Source organism: Macaca thibetana, chromosome 13 (assembly GCF_024542745.1).
Source record: "Macaca thibetana thibetana isolate TM-01 chromosome 13, ASM2454274v1, whole genome shotgun sequence".
In the NCBI taxonomy this organism is placed as follows: Eukaryota; Metazoa; Chordata; class Mammalia; order Primates; family Cercopithecidae; genus Macaca; species Macaca thibetana.
In genome coordinates this window covers 53,169,791-53,188,708 of record NC_065590.1, presented here as the reverse complement: position 1 = coordinate 53,188,708, position 18,918 = coordinate 53,169,791, and the positions used below count along the sequence as shown (strand labels likewise).

At 38.6% G+C, this 18,918-nt stretch overlaps 3 protein-coding genes across 7 annotated transcripts in view; 2 read left to right on the top strand and 1 right to left on the bottom strand.

Annotated features, from left to right (window-relative positions):
* CHAC2 (ChaC glutathione specific gamma-glutamylcyclotransferase 2) overlaps window positions 1-7,074 on the top strand; it is a 709,760-nt gene extending 702,686 nt beyond the window's left edge. The window contains exons 3-4 of the mRNA XM_050753770.1: window positions 3,791-3,826; window positions 6,030-7,074. Of these exons, the coding sequence (XP_050609727.1) occupies window positions 3,791-3,826; window positions 6,030-6,413 (420 nt within the window). The 3' untranslated portion in view covers window positions 6,414-7,074. The remainder of the gene's footprint in view (window positions 1-3,790; window positions 3,827-6,029) is intronic.
* The window catches only part of ACYP2 (acylphosphatase 2), a 914,175-nt gene that overhangs the window by 369,149 nt on the left and 526,108 nt on the right, over window positions 1-18,918 (top strand). The window lies entirely within an intron of this gene.
* The window catches only part of ASB3 (ankyrin repeat and SOCS box containing 3), a 188,975-nt gene that overhangs the window by 104,370 nt on the left and 65,687 nt on the right, over window positions 1-18,918 (bottom strand). Inside the window, exon 1 of one of the 5 annotated variants that reach the window (XM_050753755.1) lies at window positions 31-3,756. The exons of the other annotated variants lie outside the window; for them this stretch is intronic. Coding sequence (XP_050609712.1) covers window positions 31-110 — 80 coding nt within the window. The 5' untranslated portion in view covers window positions 111-3,756. Of the gene's footprint in view, window positions 1-30; window positions 3,757-18,918 lie in introns of those variants that run through there. 5 annotated transcript variants of the gene reach the window in all.

Genomic DNA, 18,918 nt, shown 5'->3' with positions numbered 1-18,918 from the left:
ACACAGCACTCACACCCTAGGGAACCACACCTTAGCGCTTCATGGGGGCCAAGCACATGGCTTGGGGCAACACTTATTTCTGTAGATTTTCCCTGCCACCTGCCCGCCATCTCTAACCCAGCCCGGGCACTCCTTCCGAAGCTGCTTAAGATGCCGGTGGTTAGTTTCTAGAGGCGGCGAGAAGCGCGGGCACGGGCACACGAGCTCGCGCCAGGCTGAGTGCGGAGAGGGGAAAAAAAAATCCCACTGGCGGGAAGATTAATTTTCATGTCACTACATAGTTGAAATAGTAAAATCAAGTTGCAAATTCAGCTTTTTAGCAATTAAACTTGTTAGCATTTCTGCGTTCTAGCCGACTTTCATGGGTTTGCGATTAAACGTGCATGTTACTTCTAGGATTTCTTTACATCTTTCAAGTGTTTTATTTTCTGACACCTAGGATTACAGAACGAGTTTCCGAAATTTTCTCTAGTTATCGAGGAACTCACTTTGGTTTTCAGGTACTAGCGAAGTTAAATGAAGTTCTGGTTATATGAGTAACACAGTACCAAGCTCATTACTATATCCAGCATTATTTTAATGTTACTTTCTTGATGGTTCTCATAATTATAATGTGAAATGTAAGTTATTTGATCCACTTTTCAGTCGGTCATACAAAGGCATTAATATATGTATAGAGAATTAGCAGCAGCTCACTGCTTATGCAAATCAGCTTTGTACTGGCTACAAAACAACTAACCCATAAAGAAAACTAAGATTGAGGTAACTAATAATTTGGAAATTGGTCAATGGAAATGGGAAAAGATCAAGGCTCTAAAGTAGTTTGCACCTGCTCATAAAAGAGTCGCGGGATTAAAATCACGAAAAGAAGCTGAGTTAGAAACCATTCTATCTCAACTACAATTGATCACTTAAGAACTTAGCTTTTAAGTAGACTATACTGGCCTATTGGGACATTGGACACAATGACCTGAAAAGAGGCAAATGGCTTAAGGTAAATGCACATTTATAGATCAACAGAAATGTCATGGCCAAAGTATCTCCAAGAATGTTCTAAAACAATATTCAAGACATTAAAGAATTAAGCTAAATAAAATGGCTTCTGAGTTGTCAGTTTTGGCTGGGCCCAGTGGCTATGCCTGTGATCTCAACACTTTGGAAGTTTGAGCCAGGAGAACTGCTTGAGGCCAGGAGTTTGAGAGTTCTCAGTTTTAATACGAATATTTAAAATTGCCATTCTGAAGAGAAAACCTTTAGCCCAGCCTCCAATTATAATGGCCAAGTATTAAATATTTATGTATGTGGTTATAACAACATACTTTAGTACTCTAGTCTTGACCAAAACGTACAGTGTATTACATAACACATTGAGATATGTATGCTGTCAGAACAGACTGATGATCAGAAATTGCCTAGTCAACACAACAGTCCGTGATTTTTTAAAAGGAGAAAGGAGCTGGGCCGGGCGCAGTGGTTCCCGCCTATAATCCCAGCACTTTAGGAGGCCGAGGCGGGTGGATCCCCTGAGGTCAGGAGTTCAAGACCAGCCTGACCAACATGGAGAAACCCTGTCTCTACTAAAAATACAAAATTAGCTGGGCGTGGTGGTGCATGCCGGTATCCCAGCTACTCTGGAGGCTGAGGCAGGAGAATTGCTTGTACCTGAGAGGCAGAGGTTGCGGTGAGCCGAGATTGCACCACTGCACTCCAGCCTGAGCAACAAGAGTGAAACTCTGTCTCAAAAAAAAAAAGAGGAGCTAAAAAAAAAGGTGTCTTTCTGATCACCTAAGACTCAGAATTCTAACTGCACTTAATACCATACTTAGTCCATAAGCTCTATTTATTTCATATGTTAGTTTGCATTCTAGAATGACAATATAAGCTACTGGAACCAAGAATCAAGAGTTCCTCTTCTCCATAGCACACAGTAGGTATTCATAAATAACTTCTAATTAACTTTGAAATTGAAAATAATATGGTAATATCTACTTGATCTTCACCAATATATGTATCCTCATTATAGCATTATCTTAAAAAGAAAACAAGTCAGAAATCTAAATGTCCAAGAACACAGGAATGTTTATAGTTCATCAATGACACAATATTATGCAACTATTAAAATGTATGAGAAGACTAACAAGGAAAATTAAATGAGAAATCATAATCCAAAATCCCATGTGTTCCATGATTACGAATTATCTATATGAACAGATAAAGACTAGAAGGAAATAGCAACAAAGATGACACAAATGCCTGTATGATTTAGGCTCACTATGTGCCAGACACTGGCCACACAAGTAGGTAAAATTGTGGCTTATGACTCAACATTCCCACGAATGATGTTAAGGTATCAGTACACATACAGCCTTTGGTACTCTATGGATGACTTTTATTTAAAAAAAAAAAAAACTTGCAGGCACTGATATGTGTCACCTTTGTGCCTTAAATTACGGAACATTCCAAGTCTGAACTTTCTCTAAGGCTTTCCATTTATAAACAAAGACTGTTTTATCAGTCTTTGAAATGGGAAAACAAATAAAACTTGTTTTGGCTTCATAATATATCATTTCAACCTCAAGCTGAATAGTAAAAAGTGAAGGTTTCCATAATATTGTTAACTGACCTGTGTTACAACCAAAATGGGAAAATAAAATTGCCTAGAACACAAGTGATTGTTCCATATAAGAACTAAATGAATAGGCCAGTTCTAATACTGACCTTTCAGTAGGGCAAAGTAAAGTTCATTTATGAATGTAAAAGGAATGCCTACCTTGAAGCACCATTACCATATACAGAAAGGTAAGAACCCTTCGTAACTCAGAAGTGTAAATCACTCAATCTCTCGCACTTAAAAACTCTTAATATCCCCTAGTAGCAGTGGTTCTTAAAGTATGAGCCCCAAAACAATTTCTGAAATCAGCGAGAAGTTGTTACAAATGCAAATTCTTAGACAGCTCCAGACCTACAGAATCAGAAACTCTGGATGTGTGGCCTAACAATGTGTTTCTCAAGCCCTCTAGGTCATTTTGATCTACACTAAAAGTTTGAAAGTCACTTCCCTATATATAGGAAAACACCCTTTATGTCATATATTTTTTTTCCCCTAATAAAACTATAGGCCGTGCGCAGTGGCTCATGCCTGTAATCCAAGCACTTTGTGAGGCCAAGGCGGGTGGATTACCTAAGGTCAGGAGTTCCATACCAGCCTGGCCAACATGGTGAAACCCCCCTCTCTACTAAAAATACAAAAATTAGCTGGACATGGTGGTGGGCACGTGTAATCCCAGCTACTCGGGAGGCTGATGTGAGAGAATCGCTTAAACCCAGGAGTTGGAGGTTGCAGTGAGCCGAGATTGCACCATTGCACTCCAGCTTGGGCTTGTTGAGCAAAACTACGTCTCAATAAATAAACAAATAAATCTATAACCTTCTTTTTTCCTAAGGGAAAAACCAGAATATTTATAATTACTGCTTCCATTTGCCTTTCATTTTAGATGACCTTTAGTTACTGGTATGTTTTCCAATATATCCATGTAAAGTGAATATAATATACCTAATATGTATAAATTGATGCAAATCTTTTAGAAATAAGGCCAACACAGTCTCTAGATGAGGTAGGTTCTCTTAATTCACTTTAGCTTTATCATAAAAAATAACTATGCTTAAGAAATAGTGCTTCTTATAAGCAAATATAGTTCAAATATTCCATGTCAAAAATGTTGCTAATACTCAGCTACTTAATGAACTTTATTAATTCAGAAAAAAAATTTGTTTACCTTTTTCAAAACAGCCTGGAAGAGTTGTGACTCTTGTTGAAGATCCTGCGGTATGGTATAAATATTCTTTTTGTGTAATTTTAATTTTATAAAATGTTGAGATGTTTCTTAGTTTCAATTTGATTAACAATCATTACAGACAATTTGAACTACCCTAAGTTTAGAATTCTCTGTATTTGTGGGTTTTTTCGTGTTTGTGAAAAATGAGGCCAGTAAGAAAAGTTAGAATGCAGAGTGCAAGGTAGACAACAATGTACAAACAAATGGCATGTAGTTTTCGTTTTTGTGGGGTTTTTGTTGTTGTTGTTGTTGTTTTTTGAGATGGAGTCTCGCTCTCTGTCGCCCAGGCTGGAGTGCAGTGGCGCCATCTCGGCTCACTGCAAGCTCCGCCTCCGGGGTTCACGCCATTCTCCTGCCTCAGCCTCCTGAGTAGCTGGGACTACAGGCGCCCGCCACCTCGCCGGCTAATTTTTTGTATTTTTAGTAGAGACGGGGTTTCACCGTGTTAGCCAGGATGCTCTCAATCTCCTGACCTCGGGATTCGCCCGCTTCATCGTCCCAAAGTGCTGGGATTACAGGCGTGAGCCACCGCACCTGGTCGTGGGTTTTTTTTAAAAAACAAGTGTATTAACTAAGAATTTTGTGGTCCCCTTTGACATTAATGGAAATATCCCCCCGACAGCCAGACCACCACCAATAATTAAATGGAACCCTTAAAAGCTCGCTTCATTTTTGCTACGAGTCTCATTTTCAGCAGAAATCTAAGTGAGGAATTATTTTCTTTATTACTTAATTGTATCAATAGCACTTGTGTGTTGTGTTTTGTGTTTTTGTTTTTTTAAGTTCAGGAGTACATGTACAGGATGTGCAGGTTTTTTACATTCGTAAACATGTGTCATGGGGGTTTATTGTACAGATGATTTAATCACCCAGGTATAAACATTAAGCCTAGTATCGATTAGTTATTTTTCTAGATCTTCTCCCTCCTCCCATCCTCCACCCTCCAGTAGACCCCAGTAGCACCTGTGATTTTAAAACTGGTTTGGAGCACCAGAAAGTTTTATTTAACCAACAACCTCAGTTTCTTAAATATTTTCAATCATTTTATTGGAGTACAGATTCAGAATTTTATATTGTGAAATTAAATGTTTAACTTTGGAAAGAACTTTAATGAACAAAAATCAAGCAGTTAGTAATGGAATATAAACAATGGTGTGGAATAGGAAATGCTTTCATAATTTATACTATGAAAAGCATTTATAAAAAAGACCTTCAAATTAGTAACTAATAACTCCTAATTAGTTAATAAACAAATGGCACTTTGTTTGTAGAATTTTTTAATAACCAAGTGAAAGCCTCGTATTTTTCATTTCAGTCCCATTATTTTTTAAAAAAGACCACATTTAAAAAAATTTTAAGATAAAATATCTTGCTGTGCCTATGATACAAAGAAATTATTCACAATGGAGATTTTAAAGTGCTTATTTCCTTTATTGTTTAGTATGTTCTTCTGTGTACTTTAAGTGAAGAAAAACTGTATTGACTGTTTTTTTGTTTGTTTGTTTGTTTTTTGAGACAGTCTCACTCCATCACCCAGGCTGGAGTTCAGTGGTGCGATCTCAGCTCACTGCCGCCTCTGCCACGGGGTTCAAGCCATCCTCCTGCCTCAGCCTCCCAAGTAGCTGGGATTACAAGTGCCTGCCACCACGCCTAATTTTTGTATTTTTAGTAAAGACGGGATTTCACCATCTTGGCCAAGCTGGTCTTGCACTCTTGACCTCGGGATCCACCCGCCTAGGCCCCCAAAGTGCTGGTATTACAGGCGTGAGCCCTACCGGCCCACTTTTAGGAATATACAAGATATGGCCAGGCATAGTGGCTGACGCCTGTAATCCCAGCACATTGGGAGGCCGAGGCAGGCAGATCACTTGAGGTCAGGAGTTCGAGCCCAGCCTGGCCAACATGACAAAACCCCTTCTCTACTAAAAATACAAAAATTAGCTGGGCATGGTGGTGCATTCCTGTAATCCCAGTCACTGGGGAGGCTGAGGCAGGGGAATTGCTTGAACCTGGGAGGCGGAGGTTGCAGTGAGCCAAGATCATGCCACTACACCGCAGCCTGGGCAACAGACAAGACTTTATCTCAAAAACAAACAGAAAAGAATATATGAGATACTTCTTAGATCACAACCTATCTTCATTTATTTTAATTAGCCTTATAAATACTAGTGTATTCTTTTCATTTTTCAACAGGGATGTGTATGGGGTGTTGCTTACAGATTGCCAGTAGGAAAGGAAGACGAAGTAAAAGCATACCTTGACTTCAGAGAGAAAGGAGGCTACAGAACCACAACAGTCATTTTTTATCCAAAAGATCCCACAACAAAACCATTCAGTGTATTGCTGTATATTGGAACATGTGATAATCCTGATTATCTTGGTCCTGCACCTCTGGAAGACATTGCTGAACAAATTTTTAATGCAGCTGGTCCAAGTGGAAGAAATACAGAATATCTTTTTGAACTTGCAAATTCTATTAGGAACCTTGTGCCAGAAGAAGCAGATGAGCATCTTTTCGCTTTGGAAAAATTGGTAAAGGAACGTTTAGAAGGGAAACAGAACCTCAATTGCATATAAAGAACTAATCATTGACTTTTCTAAACAAGCAGAGCTTTTAGTCTTCGGAGAATTATCTTCAGTGCACGATGGCAATATGATTTGGAAATATGTTTACTTAAAGATCTTATTTTTAATGTAGTCAGGGTATTATCTGAACTTGTATTTTAACTGGAAATGTCCTAAAACACATATATTCAAAAGAATGGGATACAGTGAGAAAAAAATTCAAATTTTAATAACATAAAGATTTCCTAACTTTATGCTATTGAACACTTACTCATTAGAAGTGAGTTATTTAGAAAAATACAGTGAAGGACTCAGTTCAGTCTTTTTTATATCAGAGTAACAATAATCCTGTTTCATATCCCAATACTATGTTGAAGTTCTAAAGAATTAAACCAAAAGTCCAATAAATATAAAGTTATGCCTTCAATATATTCATATACAATTCTGTAACCATGGTTTAAAATATACAAGCTTAAAATAACGTGACTAGAAATACACAATAATATGAACAGTATTTCAGCCTTAATTGTGAATTTCCTTGTTATTCAGGTATTAAATGAAACCCTTTCAGTTTTAAGCCAAAAATTGGCTTTTTTTAAATATAAAAATTTCCTTGGAAGTATAATGTACTGTACCTCTTCTTTTTAAAATAAAGGCATTTTACTATATGGAAGGTAAAAAGCATAAATTACATTATACAAATCGTGATCACTAATCATGTGGTCTGTCACTCACTTTGTATTAATCTTATACCAAAACTGAAAAAGATGGGCTTTCTGATAATACAAATTAATGGCATATATAATGAAAATTTAGTTTTTAAAATAGCTTTTGGAATTCTTTCTCTCTCTCTCTCTGTGTCACTCTCTCAATGTGTGTGTGTGTGTGTGTGTGCGTGTATTTTTTTTTTTCTTTGCAGCCTGCAGTCTGGCCATCCCACAGGCTGGACAGTGTAACCTCTGGCAGAAGCCAAGAACAGGCACCTCCTGGAATTATAATTTTGTTTTGTTTTTTGAGACCAAGTATCGCTCTGTTGCCTAGGCTGGAGTGCAGTGGTGCCAATCTCGGCTCACTGCAGCCTCCACCTCCCAGGTTCAAGGGATTCTCCTGCCTCAACCTCCCGGGTAGCTGGGATTACAGGCACGTGCCACCACACCCAACTAATTATATTTTTAGTAGAGACAGGGTTTCACTATGTTGGCCAAGCTGGTCTCGAACTTCTAACCTCAGGTGATCTACCCACCTCAACCTCCCAAAGTGCTAGGATTACAGGTGTGAGCCACCATGCCCAGCCTATAATTTTTTATTTGTATAAATTTATGGCCTACAAGTGCCATTTTGTTACATGCATAGATTGTATTTTTTTAAGAAGTGGCATTACCTGATTATTTGTACGTAACTTTTTTTTTCTTTATCTTGTCACCTAAAGAAGAGTATCAATTGGGTGTATGCTGCTACTCAACTAGGAAACAAATTATTAACTCACACAGAATTAACTTTGATTCAAACTATTCAGGTTATTCCTGATTATAGGTTATTTCTTTCTCAATAGGACATATAATCGCTCTAGAATCTTTCACCATAAAAACTTCAGTATAAAACTAAATGTAATATGATACTTACTAAAAGCTCCTTAAACCCAGTCATGATTAATAATTAGTACAGAAGTTTTTCACATAAAACTGTCCTACATGTCCTTTTCATGTTTTCCTGTTTAATACCTTAGTAATTTACTCAGCTACATAACTACTTTAAATATCTTCCAACATTTTAAATATTAGTTTTCCAGAAGGCATTTCACTTGTCCTGTAAAACAGAAAGGGTGATAAATTTATTAATGAATATCTCATAAGGATGTGCTAGGCACTTTACATACAGAGCCATATGTCCTCATTTTTTGGATAATTCCTCTATTGCACTCAGTCATGCATCTAACATGGCTAAAATCCAGGTTGCTCTGACTTTGGAGCACAGGATTCTTCTATGACATGTTTTTAAAAACCCATATGAACTTAACTTTTCTTACTACCCTGCTTGCTTTTTCAGAAAGTAAACAAGATTAATGATTAAACCAGATTAATGATTAATTTCATGTGTATAATGAAATAGTAACTGGTTACATAAAGATGTTTGAGTTAATTTTGACAGATGTGTATATATTGCCACAAATATAATGAGCCTATCTAAGATTGACATGCTCAGAATCATGTTAGTCAACGCAGAGATCTAGTTTTTCATTTTACAAAGTCCAAAAGAGTATGTGACTCCCTAAAGTCAATACCACTTAATAACTAGCTTACAAAATATCAAGAGGGAGGGATTACTTTGGGATCCCCATTTATACATCTTTCTAGGTTTTCCATTAGAAGTTAAACTAGAAAATTTGTGAATATACATGTGGTATACCATCATCACTTACAGGGAGATTGTGTTCTAACAGCCCAGGGAAGGGATATTCATTTTCATTAGGATGGGGAGAAACCTGACTGAAATGGAGAAGTTAAATTCCATTATCAGAAGCTGGGGTTTGCAGCCTCCAAGCTAGGAAGAAACAGAACTCTGGTGCCAAATTACTTATGTATTTTCGTTTTCTTAGCAAAGCTCAAGTCTCTCTTTACAGCCCTTGGATCTCACTTTCAAAACATTTTCTCTCCTTCTGCCCTAATTACATGTAACACAAAACTCAGATTCTCACTCCTCAGAGTAGAAATATTAGGGAGGTGTTCAGTTTTAGAAATTCAAGAGAAGTGTGTGAACCCTACATTTAGAAAAGAAACTAAAATTTCCTTTTAAATCTCAACTTTTAAATTTTTAGAAGTTGGTCTTTGTACTCCTATACTATTATAATACTTTTCCTCACTCCCAAACAATACATTCACAAGAACTGTAAGCATCTAGATGCCACTATCTCCATATGTAAAGTTATCATTTAGGGAAACAAAGATTATGATGATGTCAACTCTGAATATTTAAAAGCATGAACATGACTCATTTCATTATGACTGACTTTAAAAGTTTGACCATTGTCTATTAATACGTATTCATCTTAAATGGCAAAATTTTTAATTTTCTAATCAAGTACCTGAAATGTATATTATTATACATCTTTAAAGTGCCTATTTACTTATAATATATGTAAAACATTATACAATGACTGATATACTTAATAAATATTATTTCAAATATATCACATATTCACATATTCAGAGTATCATGGGTTCAGTATCTCTTCAAGACTCCTAATGATTACAATCATGCCAGAACCATATTTGGTCTATTAGATATTTTTCAAACATTTTCCAGTCAACATTTCATTATATTAGATTTCTCTTTTCCATAGATACATCTTATTTTTAAATTACAAATTCAGAGAATACTCTCTCAATGAGTAAGTACATATCCTTACATCCTGGGTAGTTGTGAATATCAATGTAAGCATCATATTTGTAATTTACCATCTCTGGTTCTTTCTTTCCAGGCAATTAGATGATAAATGTGCTTTAAAATTCTCTTTCATCATATCACGTTAAAACTTACCTATCAAATGTTCCTGTTATGCCTATCTTTTTTCAGGAAAAATACTGACTGCATTCTCTAGTAATTTATTCAGCTTTTAGCAATCTATTTTTATGGATTTCTAAAACCTTGAATTTGGCCAGTGTAGTGGCTCACACCTGTAATCATAGTACTTTGGGATGCTGTGAAGGGAGGATCACTTCAGGCTAGGAACTAGAGACCAGCCAGAGCAACGGAACAGCACCCTGTCTCTATAAAAAATTTAAAAATTAGCCGGGTGTAGTGGCATGCACCTGTAGGCCCAGCTACTCAAAAGGCTGAGGCAGGAGTATTGCCTGAACCCAGGAGTTCGAGGCTGCAGTGAGCCATGATCACACCACTGCAGTCCAGGCTGGGCAACAGAGCAAGATCCTGTCTCAAAAAACGAAAATAAAACCTTGAATTCACTCTAAGCATATATTACAGACTCAAAGATTTTGTAATCCTGTGGCTACTATGGCAAAGAATTTTAACTCTTCCTAAGACAACTACAGTACTAAAATTTTTATTCTGTATGTCAAATTTATACGACGAAAATTAGCTTTATTGGATTTCAGGGGTTTTTTCAGTTCATTTTACCTTTCTAAAATAGTATATTTCAATTTCATTTTCTTGTTTTACTTAATTGTACTGAGCCTCCTTCTCTTTATAAATGGTTCACCCACACATGTACACACACTGTAACTGGAAAAACCACCACTAATCCTACAGTTTCTTGTGTTCTTCCAGCTTTCTTATTCTTCACAGAAATTTTTTAACTACACAGTGCTTCACTTCCTTATCAACTCATCTTAATGCCTTTCCAATTCAACTTTACTCTGCCAAACCACTCAATCATTGTAGTATCAAGTCTCCAATGACCACTTCCTCACTGAACCCAAAGATTTCAGTTTTCATGCTACTCTGGTGCATCAGACACTAGTGATCAAGCATCCCATGTCACTAAAGCCAAAGACAAAAACATTTCATTGTGCTTCCAATTACAACTCATACACTATTCTTCATCAGATACACAAACTCATCAAATCTTAGGCTTCAATTTTACTTGGACAGCTTCCAATCTCCAGCCTACTCTTTCAACCTCTTCATATGTCTGTTACATGAAGGCATCTCCAGTTGTGCTACACAAGCATGGAAACTTACTGTACTAAAGCCAGTACTCATCTCCTTTCCCAACTAGAAAATTTGGTCCCACATTACTTCCCTGCACATAATACACATTAAATGTTGAACATACTTAGTACAGGAAAAAAACAAACAGGTTTATGATACTCGCATCAATTTATATGCTTTTGGAGAAAATAGATGGTATTTTCACAATATATACAAAATGTGTTTGTGCTTTTTTAATATTAAATTTTACCCTTTGTTTTGCTAAAAACAATATATATAATATTTTTTTAAAAGTATAAGCAATCTTGGCTGGGTGTGGTGGCTCACGCCTGTAATCTCAGCACTTTGGGAGACCAAGGCGGGTGGCTCACCTGAGGTCTGGAGTTCGAGACCAGCCTGACCAATATGGTGAAACCCCATCTCTACTAAAAATACAAAAAAATTAGCCAGGCATGGTGGCGGGCACCTGAAGTCCCAAATTAAGAGGCTAAGTCAGGATAATTGCTTGAACCCAGGAGGAAGAGATTGCAGTGAGCCAATATTGCGCCACTGCATTCCAGTCTGGGCAACAGAGTGGGATTCTTGTCTCAAAAAAAGAAAGTGTAAGCAATCTTTAATTGGAAGGCCATTAGGCTAAGATAGGTTCCTATGTAAGCAAACTGAAGCCCAGTGTAAATAGTAAAACAAAACTTAATCTTTGCTTTTTATTTTTAAATTATCAACTGACTATAGTTTCATATTTATGGGGTACAAAGTAATGATTTATGAATACAATATGGAATAATTAAATCAATCTAATTAACATATCCATCACCTCAAATATTTATTTTTTATAGTGAAAACTGTTGAAATTTACTCTTAGCAAGTATAAAGTGTACATTATTAGTCACTATATTCCCCATACTGTGCAACATATCTCAAAAGAAAAAAATTCCTCCCATTTGACTTTCATCTCCCCCTTCCCCCATGCCCTCCCCCTACCCCTGGTAACCACTGTTCTACTCTGTTTCTTTTAGTTCAACAGTTTTAGATTAAATATATAAGTAAGCACATACGGTGTTTATCTGCCTGTACTTGGCTTATCTCATTTTGCTTCAAGTTCTCCAATCCACCCATGTTGTCACAAATGACAAAGTTTCTTTCATTTTTAAGGCTGAATAGTACTCCACAGAGTATGTATACCACATATTTCTTTATCCATTCATCTGTCAAAGGACGTTAGGTTGATTCCATGTCTTGGCTATCGGGATTAATGCTGCAATGAACATGGGAATGCAGATATCTCTTCAACATATTGATTTCCAATCTTTTAGGTAAATACCCAGAAGTTGGATTGCTGGATCATATGGTAATTCTATTTTTGGGTTTTTGAGGAACCTCCATTGTTTTCCATAATGGCTGTACTAATTTACATTGCCATTAACAGTGTACAAAGTTTCCCCTTTCTCCACATCGTCACCTACACTTATCTTTCATCTGTTTGATAACAGTCATTCTGACACACATTGGGGTGACATCTCATTGTGGTTTTAATTTGCATTTCCCTGATGATTAGTAATGTTGAGCATCTTTTCATATATCTGTTGGCCATTTGTATGTCTTCTTTTGAGAAATATCTATACAAGTTCCTTGCCCATTTTTTAATTGGATTATTTGTATTCTTTCTATAGAGTTATTTGAGTTCCTTTTATATTCTGAATTTTAACCCCTTATCACATGTATGGCTTGCAAATATTTCCTCCCAATCCATAGGATGTCACAACTTAATTTTAATCAGAAATCAACAACTATTCTCTAACGAGCAACTTTCTGCCAGATTGTACCCAAATAAGACAAACAAGTAGCTATGACAATCAAGTAATTTTATTTTTCTTTTCAGACAGGGTCTTGCTCTGTTGCCCAGGCTGGAGTGCAGTGGCACAATTACAGCTCACTGCAGCCTCAACCTCCCAGGCTCAAGCAATCCTCCCACCTCAGCCTCCCAAGTAGCTGGGACTACTGGCATGTGCCACCATGCCTGGCTAATTTTTGCATTAGAGATGGAGTTTCACCATGTTGCCCAGGCTGGTCTTGAACTCCTGAGCTCAAGTGATCCGCCTACCTCAGCTTCCCAAAATGCTGGGATTACAGGTGTAAGCCACCATGCCCAGTCCAATCAAGTAATTTCTTTACTTTGCTTCCATATTCAGCCTGCAAAGGTCTGCTGCTTACACTATTAAAACAGAGCTCCCTGAATTTCTTCTAGTTTTGGGTGCTGCCTCATTCATTAATCCTTTAACACACAAATTCTGTCTTCAGACAAAATTCATTTTGTCTAAAGTTCTTCTTTTAACAAAGTCAAAACGAAGTTACCAAGGAAGCCCTGAAGCCTTTTTGTGATAAGGCTTAAAAGGTTACATGATAGTAAAAGGTTACATGCTGAAAGATTCTCAACTAAAGAGCCTTATCATACACACGTCAAGAGCCAGAGTTTCTTACATATTCTTCTTGTTTCCAATCTCTTTTCCTCTTTCCAATACATGCTCTACTCTGCACTCATAATTACTTTCCTAAAATACGGAACTAAGGTCAGTAATCAAAAATCCCTTCCTACTGCATATAAAATAAATTCAAATCCTTTAATCTGGCATTCAACTATTTACAATCTCATCAATCTGGTGGTGTCAGTGTATTTGTCAAATTTCACTTCCCACTGATGTACTCCCCTGCCCCTCGTGCTCCAATCACACCACCCTCCTCATTCCTTAAGACCTAGCTCAAATGGGAGAACTAATGATAGGTGGCAAGCAATGACTATGCACTGAGACCAAAATAAATTAGTCAGTCCCCAGCTATCAAGAATCATATTTGGTGGAGAAACAAACAAGGCTGGGCACAGTGGCTCGCGCCTGTAATCCCAGCACTTTGGGAGGCCAAGGCGGGCGGATCACGAGGTCAGGAGATTGAGACCATCCTTGCTATCACAGTGAAACCCCATCTCTACTAAAAACACAAAAAATTAGCCGGGCGTGGCGGCGGGTGCCTGTAGTCCCAGCTACTCGGGAGGCTGAGGCAGGAGAATGGCGTGAACCCGGGAGGCGGAGCTTGCAGTGAGCCAAGATCGCACCACTGCACTCCAGCCTGGGCGACAAAGCGAGAATCTCCATCTCAAAAAAACAAACAAATCTATGTTATTTAATATAAAAGATGTGATATAAAATACAAGCAGAGGGATGGGTATGGTGCTCGTGCCTGTAATATCAGCAATTTGGGAGGCCAAAGCAAGGGAATCACTTGAAGTCAGTAGTTTGAGACCAGCCTGGGCAATACAGTGAGACGACGTCTCTACAAAAATGTAAAAATTAGCTGGGCAGCCGGGCGCGGTGGCTCACGCCTGTAATCCCAGCACTTTGGGAGGCCGAGACGGGCGGATCACAAGGTCAGGAGATCGAGACCATCCTGGCTAACAAGGTGAAACCCCATCTCTACTAAAAAATACAAAAAACTAGCCGGGCGAGGTGGCGGGCGCCTGTAGTCCCAGCTACTCGGGAGGCTGAGGCAGGAGAATGGCGTAAACCCGGGAGGCGGAGCTTGCAGTGAGCTGAGATCCGGCCACTGCACCCCAGCCTGGGCGACAGAGTGAGAGTCCGTCTCAAAAAAAAAAAAAAAAAAAAAAAAATTAGCCGGGCATAGTGGCACATGTCTGCAGTCCTAGCTACTCTGGAGAATAAAGCAGAAGGATTTCTTGAGCCCAGAAGTTCAAGGCTGCAGTGAGCTATCATAATGCTGCTGCATTTTAGCCTGAGCAACATTGTTGCGGGAAGTCAGGGACCCCAAAGGGAGGGACCGGCTGAAGCCATGGCAGAAGAACATAATTGTGAAGATTTCATGGACATTTATTAGTTCCCCAAGTAATATTTTTATAATTTCTTACGCCTGTCTTTACTGCAATCTCTGAACATAAATAGTGAAGATTTCAAGGACACTTATCACTTCCCCAATCAATACCCTTGTTATTTCCTATGCCTGTCTTTAATCTCTTAATCCCATCATCTTCGTAAGCTGAGGAGGATGTATGTCACCTCGGGACCCTGTGACGATCGTATTAACTGCACAAATTGTTTGTATAGCATGTGTGTTTGAACAATATGAAATCTGGGCACCTTGAAAAAAGAACAGGCTAACAGCAATGTTCAGGGAACAAAGGAGATAACTTTAAACTCTGACTGCCAGTGAGCCGGGCGGAAAAGAGCCATATTTCTCTTCTTTCAAAAGCAGATAGGAGAAATACCGCTGAATTCTTTTTCTCAGCAAGGAACATCCCTGAGAAAAAGAATGCGTCCCTGAGGGGAGGCCTCTAAAATGGCCGCTTTGGGGATGGCTGTCTTGTAAGATCGTAGACAAAGGGATGAAATAAGCCCCGGTCTCCTGTAGCATTCCCAGGCTTACTAGGACAAGGAAATTCCCGCCTAATAAATTTTGGTCAGACTGGTTGTCTGGTATCAAACCCTGTCTCCTGATAAGATGTTATCAATGACAATGCATGCCAAAACTTCATTAGCAATTTTAATTTCGCCCCATCCTGTGGTCCTGTGATCTTGCCCTGCCTCCATTTGCTTGTGATATTTTATTACCTTGTGAAGTATGTGATCTCTGTGACCCACACCCTATTCGTACACTCCTCCCCTTTTGAAAATCGCTAATAAAAACTTGCTGGTTTTACGGCTCAGGGAGCATCACGGAACCTGCCAACATGTGATGTCTCCCCCGGACACTCAGCTTTAAAATTTCTCTCTTTTGTACTCTTTCCCTTTATTTCTCAGACCAGCCAACACTTAGGGAAGTAGAAAAGAACCCACGTTGAATATTGGAGGTGGGGTTCCCCACCTGGGCAATATAGTGAGACCACGTCTCTACAAAAATGTAAAAATTAGCTGGGCATAGTGGCACATGTCTGCAGTCCTAGCTACTCTGGAGGATGAAGCAGAAGGATCTCTTGAGCCCAGAAGTTCAAGGCTGCAGTGAGATATCATAATGCCCTTGCACTTCAGCCTGAGCAACACAACAATACTGTCTCTAAAACTAATAACAAATAAATAAAATACAAGCAGAATACAGAAAGGCAAATTACCAATTCAAAGTAGCAGAATCAGAGAAAGCTTCACAGAAAAAAACAAAAAGGTGTTCATGTGTCAGAGAATAATGGTTAACACTTATGTAGCACTAACTACATGCTAGATTCTATACCAAGTGCGTTACGTATATTAATCCTTATTTTCTATGATGATGAAAATGAGAGGCAAAGAGTTTAAGTAAAACAAACGTAGTATCATTTATTGAACATTTTCAACATGCTAGGCACTGTGCTAAGCACTGAATAGGAACAAAATGAAATTAAGGCCTACAATTTTAAAAAGAACAAAAAAGGCAGCCAGGCACAGAGGTTCACACCTGTAATCCCAGCACTTTGGGAGGCTTGAGGGGGCAGATCACTTGAGCCCAGGAGTTCGAGACCAGCTTGGGCAACATGGCAAAACCTTATCTCTTACAAAAAAATACAAAAAAAATTAGCCAAGCATGGTGGCGCACACCTGTAGTCCCAGCTACTGAGGAGGCTGAGGTGAGAGGATCACTTTAGCCCAGGAGGTTGAGACTACAACGAGCCAAAATCATGCCACTGCACTCTAGCCTAGGCAACAAAGCGAGACTCTGTCTCCAAAAAAAAAAAAAAGGTGAGAGATGGTAGTTACCTCATTTTGTAACTCCATTGGTAGGGCTTAACCCCATTGAAATTGTTTTCTTTCTTTTTTTTTTTTTTTAGAGAGAGGAAGTTTCACTCTCGGTACCCAGGCTGGAGTAGTGCAGTGGCACCATCTCGGCTCACCACAGCATCCACCTCTCAGGTTCAAGCGATTCTCCTGCCTCAGCCTCCAGAGTAGCTGGGATTACAGACACGTGCCACCACGCCCGGCTAATTTTCTATTTTTAGTAGAGACATGGTTTCTCCAAGTTGGTCAGGCTGGTCTCGAACTCCCAATCTCAGGTGATCCGCCTGCCTCAGCCTCCCAAAGTGCTGGGATTACAGGCGTGAGCCATCACGCCTGGCTGAGATTCTTTTCTAAAATAGGACAAAATAAAAATAGGACTTTTTAAAACAGGATTTAAAAGATTCACCTAATTACCTATATCCTACAGCCATAATTTTCTTTTTAAACAACAGTATGCTTTGCCCAATTTTCTCAACAGCATTGATTTATTCAGCAAATATACTGGCTGGTTGCCATGGCTCACATCTGTAATCCCAACACTCTGGGAAACCAAGAATTTAAAAAATGAAATAATTAGCTAGGCAAGCTGGTGCACACCTGTAGTCCCAGCTACTGAGGAGGCTGAGGTGATGGGAGGATTGCTTGAGCCCCAGAGGTTGAGGTGGCAGTGAGCAGTGACCACGCAACTGTACTCCAGCCGGGTGACAATGTGAGACACTGCCTCAAAAAAAAAAAAAAAAAAAAAAAAAAAGGATTACTCACTCTATGCAAGACAAACTAAGCACATACATTTTCCTCCGCTTCCTAACAAAATCCCACTGAAATGTATTCATTCATTCTGGAAGAGAAAGCAGGTGGGATCATATTGAGGTTTAAGCCAGTGCAGAGAAAACTGCAGTCCAGAACACACACACATGCGTACATGAGAAGGCTATAGCAATGTAGAAGACATTCTTGCCAGCAGAGCCTGGAGATGTACCAATCTTAGAAACAGAAGCAGAAGAACGATGTAGGACTAAAATCAGAATTATTGTAAGATTTATATGAAACAGCAAGTCAAACTTTTTACCACAGCCCTTTACACATAAAAAGCCTGGCAGTAACAGTATTTGTTTCTGGCTAAAACCAAATCTATTTTGTTGTTGTTGCTCTTTTTAATTTAACAGTCTACCCTGGAAGCATTTGAGCATCCTCATGTTCCATAACAAAGCATTTGTTATTTGGGTACAGGGTGGAAAGAGAGGAGGAAAGAGGTAACTCGTTTCTTGCACTTCACTCAAGGACCCTCAAGTGAGACCCAACAGCTAGTACCCTGCTCACTTACAAAAGAACTCAATAATTTTTTTTTTTTTTTGAGATGAAGTTTCACTCTTGTCACCCAGGCTGGAGTACAATGGTGCAATCTTGGCTCTCTGCAACCTCCGCCTCCCAGGTTTAAGTGATTCTCCTGCACCAGCCTCTTGAGTAGCTGGAATTGCAGGAGCCTGCCAGGACTTCTGGCTAATTTTTGTATTTTCAGAGAGACAGGGTTTCACCCATGTTGGCCATGCTGGTCTCGACCTCCCGACCTCAGGTAATCTCCCAAAGTGCTGGGATTACAGGTGTGAGCCACTATGCCCGACCAAGATTTTTTTTTTTTTTTTTTTTAAGGAAAATCTCAACAGAAAAAGATGAAAATAAACAATTGACCTGAAAGAAGTAGAGCTATTTCCAGGAATGGGGGATAAATACTTAAAAGTTATAAGTGTAATCCTCAAAGAAATTCATGTCATGAGAACAATGCATCCATTAAAAATCAGTAACTAGAAACTGGGGGGGGGGGGGAACCACTGAATAAAGAAAGTGAAAAAAACTGAAAGTCAAGGAAATGGTCCTCTTGGATTGATCCTTCATATTATATATTTTTTCTTTTTATATTTTTCCTCTGTATTTGGAAGAATCTATCTAAATGTATGTGGAAGAACGTATCTAAATTCTGAATAGAATAGAGAAAATGTAAGAACATAATTAAAGAAATAACTGAAGAAAATTTTCCAGAAGTGAAAAATAGGACTCATAGAGTGCCAAGAAGGAAGAATGAAAAAAGATTCACCACCTAGAAA